We start from the raw sequence: 19,151 nt of genomic DNA on the forward strand, positions 1-19,151 counted from the left end.
ATTGGCGCAATATAAGAACTCAATAGATAGATGGTGGGACTCGAAACTGAAAAAAAGGCACATGGATGACAGAACTAGTGCTGAGAAGACAATCCCTTGTGTGGTGCTTAAAACAAATGCACCTATTACTGTTGGTTCACTTCTGAACCCAGTGTTTGCTAAGAGCTGATCCAATGCAACAAGACAGATTTGTAAATGAAGACCAGTAAGTTCCACAACAAGGTGCGGACCAGGCCATTCTCAAAGGTCACCTTCGTTGATAACCCAGGTGCCTGACATCAAACTGAAGAGGCCTGAGAAGGCAAAAGAGAATTTGACCTTAAAAGGCCAAGAAACTCTTAGCAGCTCCAATTAAGAAGTAATTTCTCTTCACAGTGATGGGTAAATTGCTAAACTTTCCTGACTCTTTCAACACTATTTCTATGGCCAGTGAAAGAGTTTGAAACTATATATGGTGGTATTTGACAGGGTATTCGACCGATGTTCATTCTCAGTAGAGGGGCTCCCACGCTCCTACGCTCCTTTTCAATTATATATGGTGGTACCATATCGTCTTGTGTGATTCCCAAAACAGCCCTTTTCCATTATGAGTGCCTCATTCATTTTCTATCCGCATACAACGTGTTTGATACTGTATGCATATACAGAACTGGTCTGTTGCTTTCTTCCATTACAGCGCTTTCCAGTAGGAGTGCTGCATCCATATTCTACAAACATTGGAAAGGCTTGATATTTTATGGGGGTACAGTACTGTCTGTGCATCCCAATATAGCCCTTCCCCCATTATGAGACTCTTTCATTTTATAATGCCATTGAAAAGGATTCAGACTGTACACAGCTACAGTACAGTGTGTTTTATTCTTGCCATTTATGAAGGCCTGTGATGCTAACATGCTGAAGCTTTCTTTTATTTAGTAGCAACAGCTCTGCCTGACCTCGACATTGTTTTGGATGAGGCATTACCACTGAACGACACAGACGAGTGGGAGAGAGGTCATGGGCTGGAACAGCCGGCCTACACTCTTCGCGACAGGGTGGAGGTGCAAGGAGTGGATCTTGATGAGGCTCATGTTCAGCAAGTCCATACATGTCAGTTACATCAAAAGGTCTTTCAGGAGTCCACAAAAAAGTACAGCACATGAAGGGCTGCGCCCATGTACCCTTCGAAGATGCAGACGATTTACTGTGAACTCTGCACTCAGAAGTAGCAATTTGCTGCCCTTAAGTATCAATGGGTGCCTGCTAAAGAAGTCTGTGCAACAGAACCACAGTAGTGTGGCGACAATAGACTTGCAATGAATGCTAGAGGAACAGCCCCAGTCTGAAGAGCCCAAATCCATTACCCTGGCCACTGATCCGACATCACTCAAGGCCAGTGAAAATGCCTAGGCCACAGACTGCATTGCCCATAGCAGCTTTACACACACCCCTGCAAATCTGTCTACTGGAACCGCAGTAACCTCGATTCTTCCTGGCAACCTCTTGCAATGGTAAAACCACTCAGAAGCACAGATCCCTTTGTCCATACCCTATAGTTTCAAGGAAGAACAACACTGGTGCTCCCTTGATGAATACAAGTTGTAAGCCATTACCCCTGAGTACAAGCAATCATCAGGCAAGATGGTACTGCTCAAACAACTTGTCCCATTTCAACAGTATCAAAAATGGTATAAAAAAGGCAACTTTGAGGGTTCCGGTAAGGAACCCCTGCCTCTGAATTTGAGCAATATCATTCTGACATTTTTGAAAGCACGCTTCAAACGGAGTAGATTTGTGGGAAATTAAAAGGGTAAACATCAACCGGACAATATTAAACATTACTAAAGATATTATACATTGCTGCTGTAGAAAAACAAAGCTGGGGAACCAGGGTTTGAGCATGAGAGTCTTGAGATGTTTTGGATGACAACACTCAGCAGTCCTCTGCACTGAATTCCGTGGGAAGGGCTGATGAAAGTACTAGTCCAAAGCATTTTACTAGCAGCAGAGAGACTAAGGGCATCACTTATCTAGATGTGTGCGGCTCAGGGACAGGTGAGATATTAATAAAAGTCTCATTCATTATCATGAGCAAACATTACCAAACACAAACATAATACATTATTGGCATATGCATACCCAAGCAGAGGATGCCTGCTCGTGGCTCGAATGCACCATGCCCTCCTGCCCCGAACACCAATATACTGTACAAAGAAAGGCCACACATACATACGTGTAATGCTAACGTCGCACCACTGCAGAATAAGGGCATCGGTTATCAGAATGTGTTCGGCCAGCAGGCAAACAGATGCTTGCACCTCTAATGTTAATGTGGCTAATGTGCTTGCCCCATTGGTGAATGGACTAGTAAAAAAGCTTGGTTCACTCTACAGGCATGCATTGCCATTCTGCAAATTAGATCTAGGTCTGTTTTCACTGTTCTAGTAACTATTGAATCTTGACCCACACTGGGGAGTAATGTGATAAAATGGACAAATGAAAGCAGGTTTAACGGGAGTTGGCGGAGGGAGGGGGTTGGGAGAATGCATGTAACGCTCCCACAGAGATCCATCCTGATCCTCACAGTGGCTATTCCTTACTGCCGCTACCTGTGGTAAAACTACACCCCTGTGTGCGGGAAGCAAGTGCTGTGACCACCAGCCCTCGCCCGATGGAAATCAGACCCAGTAAAAGCCGGATGAACTTTCAGTGTGAATGGGACCCCCTGTGCTCCAAAGATGGCGGCTGCTGCGTGAGATGATCCACAGTGGGGCTGGGACTCAGGACTTCTATGCACGCTGATCGCTTGGCCGGCTACATGTGAGGCGGCTGAGCACATTGAGAAGCAGTAGTCCCACTTGTGCTGCGGCGGAAGACGGGCTAAGAGGCGCTCCTACTCCAGACTGCCCAGACCTGGAGCTGTGGGGTGATGAAGCTGTGGATAGCCAGCTGAGCCTCTTGGGGCACTCCTGGCTGCAGAGGACACCGCAGGGAGCCGAATTACACACATGTGGTGTGGCACGCTGCTGCACATACTAGGAGAGAGACAATGTGACACATTGCTGTTGTTACCACTCTGCTCTGGGTGGTTACATGGTGGAGACGCCCGCTCTAGGATTTCTCCGAATTAAGCCAAGGTAGCTGCCTTGGCCCTTGCGCCTGCTGCTGCCACCTCTACGCGACCTGGAGACATAGGCTACACTGCAAGGAGACGAGGTCTGGCAGCATTGGGGCAGCCCGCCCCTCTGCAGCAGCTATGGTTCTCTTAGTGGGCTTGTGACACGTGCTGTGACTGTGGAACGGACGGACCCCTCCTGGTCTGTCACAACTGAAGGCGGCCCTGCTGGGTGCTGTGCCACACCCTATACCCTGTGACTTTAACCTAGGATCTCCAGCTATGTCTCCCACAAAAAACAAGGGGAAACCATTTTCCAGCCAAAGTAATACCACTGCTGCCTTGCATGAATCTGGAACTGACCAACTCACACCCCTATACCCCACTCATGGCACACAGGATAATGTAGTCCTTGCTGTGATCACCTCCCTGCGGGCTACCCGGGAAACCAGAATAGACTAGGTCAAGGTCGACGTACAACTGCTTAGGCAAGATGTCAGACAATTGGCGGAAAGGGTGCCATCGGAGGAGTCGCTATTAAATGACACAGTGGTGACTACCAAAGACCTAGTAGTGAAGATAAAGGAGCTGGAGAGAAGGAACCTCTCACTGGAGCAACGAGCGGAGGATGCGCAGGGCAGAGTACACCGGAACATACGCGTGCAGGGTCTGCTGGAGGTAACAGAGGGAGCAGATCTGACCTCTTACGTGTAAAATCTGCTGTTGCAGGTCATCAGAGCTGGCAAATTGTTGCAGGGCTTCGTGGTAGAGAGCGCCCACAGATCGTTCCTGAAAAAACCCGCCCCCGGGATTCCACCCTAGACCTATGATTGCGAAGATCCTTAATTTCTGTGATAGGGAGGGTCATCTTGCGGCACTCCTGGGAGGGAGGCGAGGTGGCTCCAAAATCACCATATACCCAGATTACACCCCGGCAGTACAGAGGGCCCGAAACTCATTTGTACCTATAAGGCCAGGCTTCGACATTTAGGCCTCAAATATATGCTCATATACCCTTCGAGGCTGAAGATCCTGCACAAAGGCAAGACGTATTTTCTTGACAGTCCTGAAGCTGCAAATATGGGGATGGAACAAAACAACCTGGCCTGTGAGGGTGTCCTTGGTACCTGATACATGAAATGCGCAGCATAACTTTTCTCCAACACTGCTGTCCCTAAAACGTAGATCACCCTTTTCGGATGGAGATAAACTTGTTTAATAAGAAGTGTGGATGTGGGGCCTATGTTCTGCTGGTAAATTGCAGGTTTGACTTCCGCCTTAACAACCCACCTGCTCTCAGTTGACATTGAGGACTGGGCCGTTGCTAGTCCCGCTACCTGGTACACACTGGCCACCCCAAGCCTTTGTAGTACCAGGATCCCCGAACAATATGGTTTGTTGGGCAATGTTCTACGGTTTGTTGTTTGTTATACACTTGTTCACTCCATACATTATGGTCCAATTGGGGAGGTGTCTGGGTTGATTGGGGGACAATGGGGCAGAATAAGGAATTACTATGGCCACGGTTAGAATACTATCTTGGAATGTGCAGGGTTTAAATTTCGATCTACGTATGAATTGGGTGAAATCCTAACTGCAACGCAAGAAAATCTCTATATCCTTATTGCAGGAAACCCACTTACTAACTGAAGATCAGGAGGCGATCTTGAGCCGCCTGGGGGGCATGGGCTACAGTGCTACATACTCCAAATTTTCCAGAGGAGTGCTAACCTGGATAAGTGGTTCACTACCTTTGTAATTACTGGAAGTAGTCAGCAACAAAGAGGGGAGGTATCTGATTATCCGGGGATATATACAACACAGGGAAGTATGTATTGTAAACTCATACTTCACAAATCACACTGTTCTGGCCCATGTCCACACACTTTGCAATCTCATAGCGCCCAGGCGAGAAGGGTTTGTTATTTGGGGGGGGGCAACTTCAACTGCGCTAGGGACCCCATTTTGGACAGGTCTTTCCCCCTGAGCCCCCAGTCCCCTGGTGGCCCTACACCAGCATTGACCGCCCTAAACACGACGCTAACGGACCTAGATGTGTGGGATATTTGGAGGAAACTACACCCAATCACTAGGGGTATTCCTTTTATTCTGCCCAGCATAGACTCCACACAACGATTGATTACTTTTTCACTGGGACGGGACAACTAGCTGAATTCTGCAGTGCAGAATACCTGGGCTGCACCATCTCAGACCACTCCCCACTGCTGGTTGAATGGAATCTAGCAAACCCCAGACCTCCCATACCAATATGGCGCATACCTACTGACGCACTAACAGTCAAGGTCTTCAGGAAAGCACTATCAGAATTTTTAACCAATTTCTTAGACATCAATGTGGGTAGTGTGGAGAGCTGGGGCACCATGTGGGAGGCCCTGAAGGTATTGACCCGGGGGGGAGGTCATAGCAAGAGCGGGAGGGGGTCGTTTCAAGAAGAGCTGGAGGGCATAGAGGAGGAGATTAAAATACTTGAAGCCCAAACCCTGAGCTGCCGGGCGACCGAAGAAAGCCTAGCTGCGGCTCGCTTCCGGTGTCATGAGGCCTGGTGGAGATTATCCAAGTTTTACTATACTACGTGTACTGTCCAGGCCCATGCAGAGGGGGACAAAGCTGCTTGCGTAGCTTTGCAAATGCGAGCAGCCTACGCCTCCAACCACATTACTTCTTGATGTGTGGGGCTCCGTGAAGATCCCAACTCGCGATCAAGGATATCTTTGCTACATACTACACACGATTATACAGTCACGCCAATTTGATAGCCCAAAATTATATAGAAGAGGCTCTCTCACAGATCCGACTCCTGAGGCTTACGCCTGACCAGCAATCTCCCTTGAACCAGCCCATCACTGTGGAAGAGGTACGTGAAGCGATAGCATCCCTCTTCACGTGTAAAACACTGGGAAGCGACAGACTCCCACTGGAGTTATATAAGGCCTATAGTTCCATCCTGGCTCCAACACTCCTGAAAGTTTTTGAGGAGGCCCACGATAGAGGTGTGCTGCTTACCGGCATGAGGGAGACTCTGGTTATACTAATTCCCAAGTCAGGGGAACCAATGGACAGTTGTGACTTGTACCGCCCCCTTGCCACGTTGAACGATAACATCAAAATTCTTATGACGATCCTGGCAACATGCCTCTGCCTCCCTGACGCACAAGACCAGACAGGCTCCATGCCAGGGTGTAGCACTGCTCTTTTGAAGGCTCCAACATGTTATCGACCGAACCAATCCCTGTGGAGAGCAATATGCGGTCACATCCTTGGACGCTGTCAAGGCCTTTGACTCGGAATATTGGGAGTGGTTGCTCACCTCGCTGCAGCGCTATGGACTGGGTGAGTGTTTCATTCGGTGGGTGGCTCTACTACATACATCTCCAATAGCCAGGGTGAAGTCTGGCCGACAGATATCGGAGGCCTGGAATATATGCCGAGGGACTCAGCAAGGTTGTCCGCTTTCACCAATGCTCTATATATTAGCCATGGAACCTATTGCAGCATTCCTATGACAGGAGTACCTGGATGAGTGTATCATGATTGGCGGACACAGACACCTGATGTCACTATACGCGGATGATGCATTACTTTTCCTCTGTGAACCACAACACAATCTCCCTATGATCCTGGATGTGTTAAACAGATTTGCAGAGCCATCTGGAATCTCTTTCAATATGTAGAAATCCTGCCTCTTCCACTTGGGTGAACTTCAGGGGTTTGACTTGGCTGACTTGCCTGAACTAGGCATTCGATGGGTGGAGAAATCCTTTAAATACCTGGGTGTACAAATTACCCACACACTGGCAGACACACAACACACTCAGGGCGGTGGATGGCCTCAAGAAATCTATGTCTTTCTGTCCCAGCTACCACTGTTCCTTATGGGCAGAGTCACCATAATTAAGATGATCGTCCTCCCTAGATTTTTGTACTACTTCATCAATGTCCATTTCTATATGGGGGCGTTTTTTCGCCTAATGGACTCATTGATCAGAAACTTCCTCTGGGGCTAAGGTCGCCACAAATTATCCCAAGATGTGTTGTGCATGCCCTACAAAGACAGAGGGGTTCAGCTACCAAGGGTTTGAGCTATACCATCTAGCTGCTCAGCTGAGCTTTGTTACACAATGGCTCGCAGATGGCCCCACACCAGAAACTGAATTACTTCAGCAGTTGGTGGCACCGGCCAAGCTTAAGGAGGCACTGTGGATCCCAGTAAATTGTATGGATACCTTACCCCTGCGTGTCGGACCTGGCAGACAAGTATGGTCCAGAAGCTTTAAAGGTACCCTATTTCCCCAATGTCCCAATAGTTGCGGATGTATTTGCGGGAAAATAGGATCTGGGTGTCTCCAGACTTCGGAAAAATGTGTCATCTACTCCTGGGGGGACCTATATGACAAAGGTACATTTAGGGACCTGGCCAATGTAACTCAACAACAGGACCTGCCCAATGGCCAATTCTTGAGATATATGAAGGTGAAGGGAGAGGCAAAACGCAGATGGGATGGGTGGCCTGATGAGCCAGAGGAAACAGCACCCCTGGCTCTAATATACATGCTGGAAGATGGCTGGAGACCTGCATCTAGACTCTGGGACTGCCTTCTGGCTGCCCAGCCTTGAGGATGAAGTGGGAAATGGACATGGGTTCTGTAACTTCAGACGCTTTGTGGGACCGACTGCTGAGCTACCCTAGGAATGTATCCCGCAATGCCAAGTTTAGACTACTGCAGAATAATCTGCTCCGTCGCACATATATGACCACCACAAGAATGGCTACATTTTGCAGAGACATGCAACCTACCTACCCTTGGTCTCATCAAGACGGTGCCCACCTTAGTCACATGTTTTGGAAGTGCACCAAAGTACAGAGGTTTTGGTCCCTAATTGAACAGGCTTGCTATGGAGCTGGTGTTATTAGATACGAATGGTCCCCATGGAATGCTTGCCGATTTCATATTCTAGAGGTAGCAAGCACAAACATGTAGTTAAGTTTATGGACCTGGCGTGCATACTTGCTAAGAGAAGGATCGCTATATCCTTATCCTGGAAATCCCCTGGTGGTCTGCTGTTTAAACTGTGGTTCCTTCAATTTAATACTTGGTGCGATGCAGAGTCAATGGCTTCGGCAGGGGCACTGCAAGCCCAAGAAGCTGGTTTGGCGGACGCTTACGGAGCCTGGAAATCCTTTGTCTTTGACATGATCCATCCATCAGATGACAAGCCCCCCTGACTGCTTTGATCATCCTTGTTGTGATCCACTGTAACTTAATCTGTCTCTCCACCCCCCTCCCACCAGCTCTGCCCACGCTTGGAATGTGCTCCTGGATGTGCCCATTGCCCTTTTGCCTGCTGCACAGCTCAGACCTCCAAATCATACCCCCAGACCTTTCCCTCATTTCATGTAAAGTTTATGTTGTTGTGTGTAAATTTATGTTTATGATGCAAAACGTCTGAAAATCCATGTTTCATTGATAACTTCTCTAATATAAAGGTATGTAACACCTTCTTGGATACTTTGATGCCAATAAACACATTTTAAAATAAACTAAATTAGGGTACCTGGAATGTAAAAGAAAAAAAGAAAAAACGGGAGTGGGCACAGTGGAGGGGGCCTTTACATGCCTGAAACATTTCTCTCTGGAGAGTTGAATTATCTCTGCTGCTGGCCCTGACTGGACAGCACTTTCACTTGCTGGCTTGCAAAGGGGCACAGGTGACAAAAGTGTGCCTTAGAAGAGGACATTTAGTTATGAAGGGGCCTAGGAGTCGAAGAACCTTACCATAGCCTGACAAGGCTATCACTTGTCTCAAGTGACATCTGCTTTCAAACCAAATAAATGTACACCCTCACAGAGCATGTCCAAAAAGTGTGCTTTGTCATCAAAAGTAAAGCCCTGAGGTACGCATAAAAAAATATCGAGATATAAGGCATCTGTACTGATGGACATGGCTAAACCAACCAACATGTAAAATCTATTTTAATCTGCGTCATTGCCTTCTTACCAGATGCTTCTATCTATTGGAAAGGCGTCTGCATAACCAGTGTCATAAGTCATGGTACCTCCCATAGACAATGGGTGTATCTAACCAGGGTGCATGTACCATTAGCTAAGTGAAGCAAAAAACTCCCAACAGAAGCCATCAATTTTGTCCATTCCCAGTGTCTCACTGAATGGCAGTAGGGTCTAGAGCCCTTTGTTAAAATGCATGTCCATGAACAGTCTTTTCTCTGACAAAGATGGAGGAAGGCCAGAGTAATCCGCAGGACTATCGCGACACTATCATCAATGCCAGACAGCAATGAATTATGTTTCTGGAGAAGTGTCAGGGCCGCAGACACACAAACCTGGATATCAGGATGCTGTAGCAGTATCTGTTCAAATTCCTCAGGATGCTGATTCTTGCACACTGATCACCATCCCACTGTCTGAAACTTCTTAATGGAAGGTACACGGTTGCTACCTTTATCAAATATTCTCAAAAACCTGGACAAACAAACCCTTCTAAAGACAGGAACAAACTTCCTAGTTCCTGGACCATACATTCTATTGTTGACGTGAGGGGGATCAAAGTGGAGCTACCCGTCTTGACATTAGTCTCTGGAGTGGCCTAACATGAACTAGATCAGAAATATATGCAGCATTACAAACCAAAAAGCCTACTGCTCAGCTGTGGTGAAAGAGGCTGTGGAAATGTAGACAGACCACTTTATTGACTTCCACCAAAGTCTTTTGGTTTCCTCAGTAGTACAGATGAAACACATTCAATACCTTGCAAAAGAAACAGGCCTCTAAAAGGCTTACCCCCACGATGAATCCGATCAAAAAAGTAAACCAAAAGCTCAGGAAAATTCATAGAAGGAACATAACAGAAGTAGCCTACTACAGACAAGTGCAGCACTACACAGCCAAAATAAAGCATAATAATCCCACTTCCTAAATCGTATCACGCAACATGGGTATACAACTGGGTGAATAAATTCGGCAAAATCACCTGTATTTTCACTGTATTCGTTTGGGAAAAACTATAAGAGATTCAGGTGACAGATTTGGGTTATCATGCTGATGAAATGTTGCTGTAAACTGGATAGTTGAAATGGATTGAAGAGGTCAGCTCTTTTCAACCCAGCACATGTTCAAAGCGAACAAAGTGAAAAGTTAATTGAATATGTCAAAACCTTTCCAGCCAAGGATACTCAAAGAAAGCAAAGTGTGTAAATGACTAATGGTTTGCACCTGACTGATTCCTTAACATAACAAAAATGGTGTGCAACTGATAAAAAAAAATGTATTTTTTTTTTAAACATTTCTTGCCAAAGTCACAAAAAGAAATGCGCAGATCACCTTATTCACAAAGGTGGCCTGTATATTTCCAGGGGGATGTGATGTGACATAAATAAGGGTCTTGTCAGCCCCAATACACACTTTCGTGTCTGCAGCATATTTGGTGCTCCTTGTGCACAGAAGTGGTTTAAAAGGGCCAGTCCCTGTTAAATGAGTAAATGAAAAAATAGGAACACATTACTATCCCAGTTTGAAACATTGTCATGTAAGTGGGAGAAGCAGTGGTTCATGTCACTGCGGTTCCACACTTAAATATATTACCAAGCCCCGAGAATCATTGCGCTTTCCCTGCACCCGTTCCACAGTAGCACAGGGGAATATGTTGGTTTTCTACACATTTTAAGGTGGATCCTGGAATGTGTATTACATTGTGCAGACAAGATCCCTTATTTGTGCAAAGAGAATGGAAAAAAGGAATCGGAATGTGTGCACCTATGATGCAAACATTGAAAAGACCTTTGTGAATAGGGTGCATCTTTTAAGGCGCAAGTGATGAGATGAACTACTTGCGCCAAAAAAGAAATTGAGACTTGCTCTATAACTCTAGGATATATGTAGCATGTTTTTCCTTGATACTAAATTCTTAACATTGCAATTTCACCAGACTAAATGGTATTCTTTTAAGTTATGTCAGAGTCTACATCATGCATGACATGTGGCACGACTACTAGCCTTTGTGAGGTCATTGTCCTACAGTAATGACCCCACCCCCCAATGATTAAATAGCCTCAATAGTCACTCACAATAAACAAAACTCAGAAGGATGAAATTTTATAGATCTCTAATGCAAGACTCACTCTTCCCAGCCCTATAGGCTTTTTGGAGGTCCATGTCGGTTGTGAATTCTCTATATTGTAATTTTGTAAACATCAATAAAACTCAATGTTTTTATCTTTCAATGACAAAAAGCAGACCTAGGTATGACTGACATGTGGCTGACCGACTCTGCTGGTCTGGCATGCAAACTAATTCCCCACATCAACTTCAGAAGCATAAAAGGCAGAGTCCTTCTAACCCAGATTCAAACCTGAGGTTACACACAGATCTCTGCAGTAGATGCATTTATCTACTCACATACCTTACTGCAGAGTTGAATGTGCTGTCCTACTTGGATCACATTAAAAAATGTACACATTTCCTCTTGATCATTCCTCCAACCAGCCTCACACAGCGCCTGCCTTTCACCTTACCGTTCCTCTCCCATCCTACAGCCTTTTGTTATTTGTGTATATGTTTTTCCCAAGAACGAGACCCAACCTGCCTAAACTGCTCCCGAACTTCCTTGAAGATTTAAGCTCTTTAAGGTGATTGAGGAAGATTTGCGCATAAGAAAAGTCTGCAGGAAACGGCAGACCTACCCAAATCTCACTAGGAGATACGTATGAGCCTGCAGATCAATTTTGAGAAGCTTGCCCTGCAGCACGACTCCTATGCCCACTCACAAACTCCAATTGCATAGAGTCACACATCAGAAACAAAATTCAACACATACAAGACTACCTTCATGGGAAATAAAATAAATGCCCTACCCACCTAGGTATGATACACCTACTGTTTCTCCCAGGTTACCAGTCAAATGGTCGAAAACATTTGGTCGAAAGACAATTTGGTCGACACCATTTGGTCGAATGCCAAATGGTCGAATTTTTTTTTTACCCATTTTTTGGTTTTTTTTGGGGGGGTCCCCCACCCCAACCCCCTTTTTTTTCTTTATTTTTTTTCCCCACACGAAAACCCACAAAACACATATATAAATAAAAAATAAAAAATTCGACCATTTGGCATTCGACCAAATGGTGTCGACCAAATTGCAGTCGACCAAATTGCAGTCGACCAATTGACAGGACACCTTTCTCCCATACAGTCATTAACTGCTTTTCGCCTTGTCCTATTAAAGCTTTGCTTTTCACAATCAATTCCAGCAACATGGTAGGCTCCCCCACCATCTACATACACACACACACAAACCATGATTGAAAGTTATTCTTCATAGGACAATTTTTGAAATAGCTGGAAAATTGACAAGGACTAAGAAATAAAGATCTTTGTGCATTAATATAAACTTATCTAACTGTGCAAGTGAAGATCCTATGACTATAGTAATTATGGTCAGGGCACCCTACGTGAAGGGACATGAAGCATCAGTATATTGAACGTGACTTCTTAAAACACAGATAAATCATCTGCTAATATTCAAACCAGTTTTGTTGATAACCTGGAAAAAGCCTGAGTAGGGCGGAACATTGGCACCTGCTGTCCAATGAGTTATTGTTGGGATTATGGATCATATTCTAATTATCATTTAATGATCAACCTGTGATAGGGATTATGGAACATATTCTAATGATCATTTCATGATCCACCTGTGATAAGATTACATTTTTTACTCATCATGAAAGATCAATCCATGATTGTATTTTAGGTGTTTTTTGGACAATTGTAGATTATGATTTAGATCAGAATTAATTTGATTCAGGTGTTGGGATAGCTGTACATTATGATATGTCACTTCAATTTCTTTTTTGGTTTGCAAGACCAACACAGATTATATACCGTTTGTTACTCAGGTCTTCTTTAAATGTAAATTTGTATTTATTTCTTTATGAGTTTGCCATACATTGGATGTATAGAGGATCAACCTTTGTCCCTTTTTCTTTATTTAACTAATCCACAGTGCAAGGGTATCTGGTCTATTTTGCTTACTAGTTTATTCTTAGGTTGAGTTGAGTGTTCCGATCACCAGATTCTTGCATCTACAGTGGATGTAAATCGCCTAATTCATATTATGATTGTGCCGTGTCCCTTACCTTCAACACTTACCTGGTATCGTATTTCTGAATTAAGTGTCCTCCTCTGTGTGTTAACTGAACCATTCATAACACCACACTCTACGTCTAAGCCTTACTTCTCAGCCACACAACCTTGACAGAGTTTAGCTACGAATTAGGGTATTTTCCTGTTTGCCAGAATAGGGTGGCCTTTCAGAATCTTCCCACCATTTTCATTTTTAAAATCCATCTTAACAAGGCTCATGGATTGGTTGGGCTGGATTTGGTTGAGTCGAGAGCATTATTAACAGTAAGGATCTTTGTAGGCTGGCAGACCTGTCCTGCCAGTATTGTAGGGAGTGAAGCATGGCCATTCTCAGTAGTTAGATGGCTGGGAAGATCCACGATTGCTTGCATGAAGGGGGTGAATAAATTGGAGGTTGGGGAGTGATAATTGAAGGGGGAGAACATTGCAGTATTATTAGTCCATGAAGGGGAGTTCAATTGCGTGAGCAAGCAGAGGAGAAAGTGCTTGGATAGACTAACATGATAAATGTAGGCGATCATTGTCTCAGGCTTGAATTTATGTTTAATGATAGGTGGGGGAGAAGCGCAAGAGTGGATGGAGAACCAGGGATGGTGATGTGAATAAGTGGTTGGTGGGTGTGAGGGGGGGGGGTCAAAAGAGAGTGAAGCAAATTCCAAGATGGATGATAAGAGTGAGATACACTGAATTACACTGGGTATGGATGGAAAAGGATGGTAGGTTGACTAGTGAATTGTTTGGGAGTGTAGAGTAAGGGTTGATGAGACTTGGTCATATTGGGAATGTTGAGGTCTCCCTTGTCAACATGGACATCTTTTGGGAGCATTTCAAGAAGCATGAATCTTGGGGGGGGGGAGATTTAAGGCTGCCACGTGGGCGGTATAAGAGAAGGATAGGGGAATGGGAGGGATTAATTGGATAGAGATATACTCAAATGAAGGAGTTAACTCAGGAAGACAAGAGTTTGGGCATTCTAGAGGCCCAAGGAGAGTACTGAGGAAGAAGATGCAATTAAAGGGGTAGCTAGCTGAAAGGACAAGGGTGGTGCAAATTGGGAAGGGGGTGTACAAGTGGCATTTGGGAGAAGGAAAGGTTGGGATACAAGGGGGAGGGGATGAGGGGATTGTTGGGACAGGGCTGGGCAGAGCAGTTCAACAAGGTAATACAGAGGAAGCAAAGAACTTACATGCAGAAGGAGCACAGCTGCAAGAAATGACTGGCCTTGGCAGTAGCCAATTTCTTCATCAAATACAGAATAGGCCTGAAAAACAAAATTGTAGGTTAGCCTGTACTGTTCAGAACACTTTTTTTTTTAATTTAAAACCTATTTTACAGATTTTACATGAAACAATGAGACATTCACAAAGCATAAATCTATTTTCCAAGCAAAAGTAACCCTAATAAAAAAAAGAGGCCCGCCTCACAGGCTTTTCACCACGCAGAATTAGATTTCAATTAAAATTCCTATAAACAGTGCCCTCAAAACTCAACTTTAACAATAAACACCCCATTGAACTAGTTGCCAAATTCGTAGCCTTTGTGGACATAATTTAAGGTTGTATGATCCAAAGGAAAGTCTAATATTGGTCTCTATTCAGATAAGAAACAGTTGTATTGACATCAAGCCCCAATGTTTCTGCACCCATAAATTGAAGGTGGGAGCTATGGCCTCTTCCCCAATGCCATTACCATTCTTGCTACAAGTGTTAATGTAGCTATGGTTTTCCATTCCCTTGTCATAAGTTTTTTTAATCTTTAAATCCTAAAACTTAGTGTTTCTAAGCGCGACAAGACCAGGAGGGGTAAACAAAGGGAGGACAAAATAACGATCTTACTACGCCCTGTTTCATTCAGATCGTGCATGTGCAGGGAAGGGGATAAGTGCCAGGGGGGAGAGGAAGTGCAGTTAACTCACAAGTGCAGCCAGCGTGTGGCTCATAACTGCAGAGAGAAGGGACTGTTGGGTTGCAGCGAGGTTGCCAGAACTCGATTCTAAAATGGCGTTTGTGTTCTCTCCTGTGACTCCAACCCAAGTCGAGCCCTTTGTTCCGCTTTTTGGCGGGCTTCTCCTCAGAAGCCTCCAAAAGTGGTGCCACTCTGTCTGGGTACCACAGGGGGTGTGGGAGGGGGTTTAGGCACCCTGGACTGAGTTACCTTGGTAACTCAAGTCGCACTCTTGTGTGATTGGCCCAAGTGGTGAGCCGCCCGGCTCACCACTTAGCATGTTTGATTGACAGCTAGGCTGAGTGAATGGGGGTGTGCTGCATAAAAGCAGGGCTTTGGGGACTGGAACTTCAGAAGTCGCCACAGGACCTAAGAATCTGAGGAGGGAGAAGCTGAGCCGACCTGCAACAACGACACCACCGGTGGAGCCCTGCTGAACCGTCTCACCACTTTTCTCGACGACAGAGGAGATCTCCAGTCTGGAGAGTCTTCTTCCTTTGACTGGTGGGGATAACCAGTTAAGCCTTCTTTTCACCTTCCTGGAGCATCTCGTGGCTGCCTTGCCCGTGCCAAGCACCCCGGCAACCGGAATACCACGGTTTACCACTACCGCGAAGAGAAGGGAAGTGCCTTTTAACCGGAGAACTCCGCGGCTGGTTTCTTCCCTGGCAGTGCAACGACCTTCATCTTTCCTCCACGGCAAGACCTCCTCTTCCTCTGGACGAAACACCGACTTGCACCTGCTGCCAGGAACAACTGCCCCCGCTGGAGCTTCCTTCACACTTAAGGTACTGTGTCCCTCCTGACTTCCCTTGCGACAGATCGTTCGGGGTGACAGTAAAGCCTCGACTTTCTAACCTGGGCTAGCTTGGGACAACCTAGCTAGCTTTTCCTGACTTTAATTTCATCCTTTTTGTGCGAACTATCTACAAGACTCTTTGGGCATAACCCCACTGTGTGAACCTGGACCCCTTCTGCTTGCTCTCTCCAAGAGTGGGCCTTGCAATTGACTTCCTTGCTCTCCAGTAGAACTCTGCCTATCCTGCCTTACTGTGGTTCTTTGTAAAAGAATTGAAACTTGTGTGCTTCCTTAACTCTGCCTTTTTCCCTCCCTTTCTTTACACCTTATTAGAGTGTCATCTTATGTTAAGCGCTCACCTCTGTCTGAAAATAAGTGGTGTTTCTCACTAAGACTTGTCTAATAAGTGAATAGGGTTGTATATATATGATAGTGACTGTGTGCTGAATTTACTTACCTTATTTTTGCGGTATCAGGTAATAATATCCCCATATATATGGTCGCCGTAAATAATATCGCCGGGAAAATGTCATGGCGATATTATTTGGGTGACCATATATATGGGGACAGGGGCCAAAAAAAAAAAAAAAAAGTTATAAAAAAGGGGGTGTCCCCCGCATGTTCGCCACAAAAAACGGCAATTTTTTGACGATATTTTTGCATGGCGTGCTTTTTGTGGCGACATTATTACATGGAACCGTTTGAGCTAGTGTAAATCACAAGTGTGTTTTTAAATAAATAATTATATACTTTTACACCAAAGCTCTGGTCAGTGTTTGTTTGTACTACTGTGTCTCTGTACCTATACTCTGCATACTGCCCAACTCTTCTTGAGGGAAGTCTGACTGCTCAGCAAAAGCTACCAAGTGAATCTGTGTGGTACAGACTGCTACCAAGTGGGTTTACTGCCAAACACCTGTAGTCTTAAATCTTTTGCAGTGGTCCCTAAGGGAACTGCACAGGTTTCCGCCTAACACGGTGCTCACTGTTCCACATGGTATGGTCCTGCCCGAAGGCCGAAAGGTACTGGAGGGATGTTGAGGGTCACATCAGTGATCTAACTGGGATCACCTTCCCCAGAGACCCCGGCACAATACTCTTGGGAGAAACGGGGAGTGGGGAATTTCCGCTCTCTGGCCATGCCCCACGCTTATGCACCCACCTTCTCCTAGCAGCAAAAGTAGCATTAGCTCGGCTCTGGAAAAATGCTGAGGGCTCATCAATTCATCTATGGTGGTCAAAGTGTTGGGAGATCATTGTTGCTGAAAAGGTCACAGCAATACGCTTGGGCCGCCTGAACAATTTTCTAAATGTGTGGGCCCCCTTTATGACTATGCCGAAAAATACCCAGCTCTCACCAAAAGACCACCCCTCACGTGCTGGCTCTAAACTGGTTTGGTTTATGGACGCAGCCCAATACAAGATGGAGGGGTCAGGCCTTGACACTTGCGGGGGATGGAGGATGCGGGGGGGGAATAGTAAGTGCAGAAGCATGACCAAGGTGACCTACCGACATCTATAGAGGGCGGCCTCTAATGCATCACTCGAACTGTGCACGACTACTGTTCTTGATGTCTATGTGTCTGATGATAATATGTACCTTTGCTGTTGGAAAACCTAATTAAAAAAAAAGAATGAAGTTGGAATAGTAGTAGGGGAGTAGGAAGAGCAACACGAGAGTAGCTATTGGTAAGAGTAGAGAGAGACAGTGAATGACAAGAACAATAGTAAGAAGTAAGGAAGTAGAGTGGTGGGAAGAGAAGATAGCAGAGGTGGAGGGGTAGTTTGAAGTAAGATCAATATTACGAACAGGAGAAAGAAGACAAGATCGAAGGGTGGAGGTGGAAAGGCAGAGTGAAATTGGAGGGACAGTAGTACAGTGGGAGGAGAACATCTGTTGAGAAAAGTGTAGAAAAGGGTCAGGCGAGAATGGGCATGAGAGATAGAGTGATACCGGGTGAAAAAAGGCATCATCCCCAACTCCCTAAGATTACTAAGCGGGATAGGTCAAGGAAAGACTAGAGGACCCCTAACCGAGTCAGATAGCCACCGTATTTTGGAAAACGCCAATAGCCCTGGGAAGAACAACAGACAGAAGGGGTGACCTGGCGGTAGTAATAAAATCCAGTTCTGGACACCTGGGCTAGAGAGGAGGGAAAGGCTGGGGTAGACAAGCCAAAGAGGAACGGCTTTAGCGCCAAAAGCCCAAGCACTGAGAAATTGGTAGACCCCAAAGATCCCTTCTTAAGAGCCTACAGTCATTCTAACTGCTCTATTTAAAATAAAGACCCCCTGGACTCGCCATCGGAATCAGCATAGTTATTTGTAGTGGATCATCCCATCACAATTACTAGATAAAAGAAGATATTATGTATAGGGATGAAGGGGGTGGAAATGAAGTTAATCTGGATTTAGCCGCCAGTGTCTCCCAGGAGTTTGCAACCAATTTGCTTTTAAATACATTCAGGGAACTCTGGAAAGAACATTCCTATCACACCACGGTCCAGCCCAGCCCATATTCTTTTCTGAATCTGCCTTATACTACTCAAATAATTCTAAGCTTTGGGGTAACAAAGTAAGACCTGTAGTCTGGGAATGCTACTGCCCCTCTAAGTTTTGGTGCCCTCAATAGATTTGTCAATGCCCTTGATCGCACTTCCTTTGTCATACAAAGGCAAATGTAATCTTGTTTAATGCTGTCGAAAGGAATTTGGGAATCGGTACGGGCAGTGTTTGAAATAAATACAACCAACGTGGGAGTAGGATCAATTTTATTGTCTCAACATGTCCATATCATGAAATGTCATGAGGTCCCTCTTGTTGAGATCCAAACTAATTTGTTGCATTAAGTCCAGGGTTAATATTTTTTATTTTTGTTTGATGTTTTACAAACATATGATGAAAAATATTTTTTTTTCGAAATAAAATCTAAACAAGGAACCAGACTACAAATACTATTAACTCACGCATCTAAAAATTATGAAGCCTAAAAATTAATTTTACAAAATATGTGTGATAAAAACAAATCTAACAAATCCAGAGAACAGAAGTACAAACCAGTTAAGGAAGTGATCCAGTACCACCCTAATTCAGTAACCCAAGACACTACCAAAACATAACCAAAAAACAGTCATAATTTGTA

The 19,151-nt window shown here is 45.1% G+C and overlaps 1 protein-coding gene across 5 annotated transcripts in view; it reads right to left on the reverse strand.

Annotated features, from left to right (window-relative positions):
• The window catches only part of RABGAP1 (RAB GTPase activating protein 1), a 3,038,993-nt gene that overhangs the window by 987,687 nt on the left and 2,032,155 nt on the right, over positions 1-19,151 (reverse strand). For all 5 annotated transcript variants that reach the window (XM_069609645.1, XM_069609642.1, XM_069609641.1 and 2 more), the window contains one exon: positions 14,453-14,527. In XM_069609645.1, coding sequence (XP_069465746.1) covers positions 14,453-14,527 — 75 coding nt within the window. The remainder of the gene's footprint in view (positions 1-14,452; positions 14,528-19,151) is intronic.

This window comes from Ambystoma mexicanum, chromosome 8 (assembly GCF_040938575.1).
Source record: "Ambystoma mexicanum isolate Mex_15411 chromosome 8, UKY_AmexF1_1, whole genome shotgun sequence".
NCBI lineage: Eukaryota > Metazoa > Chordata > Amphibia > Caudata > Ambystomatidae > Ambystoma > Ambystoma mexicanum.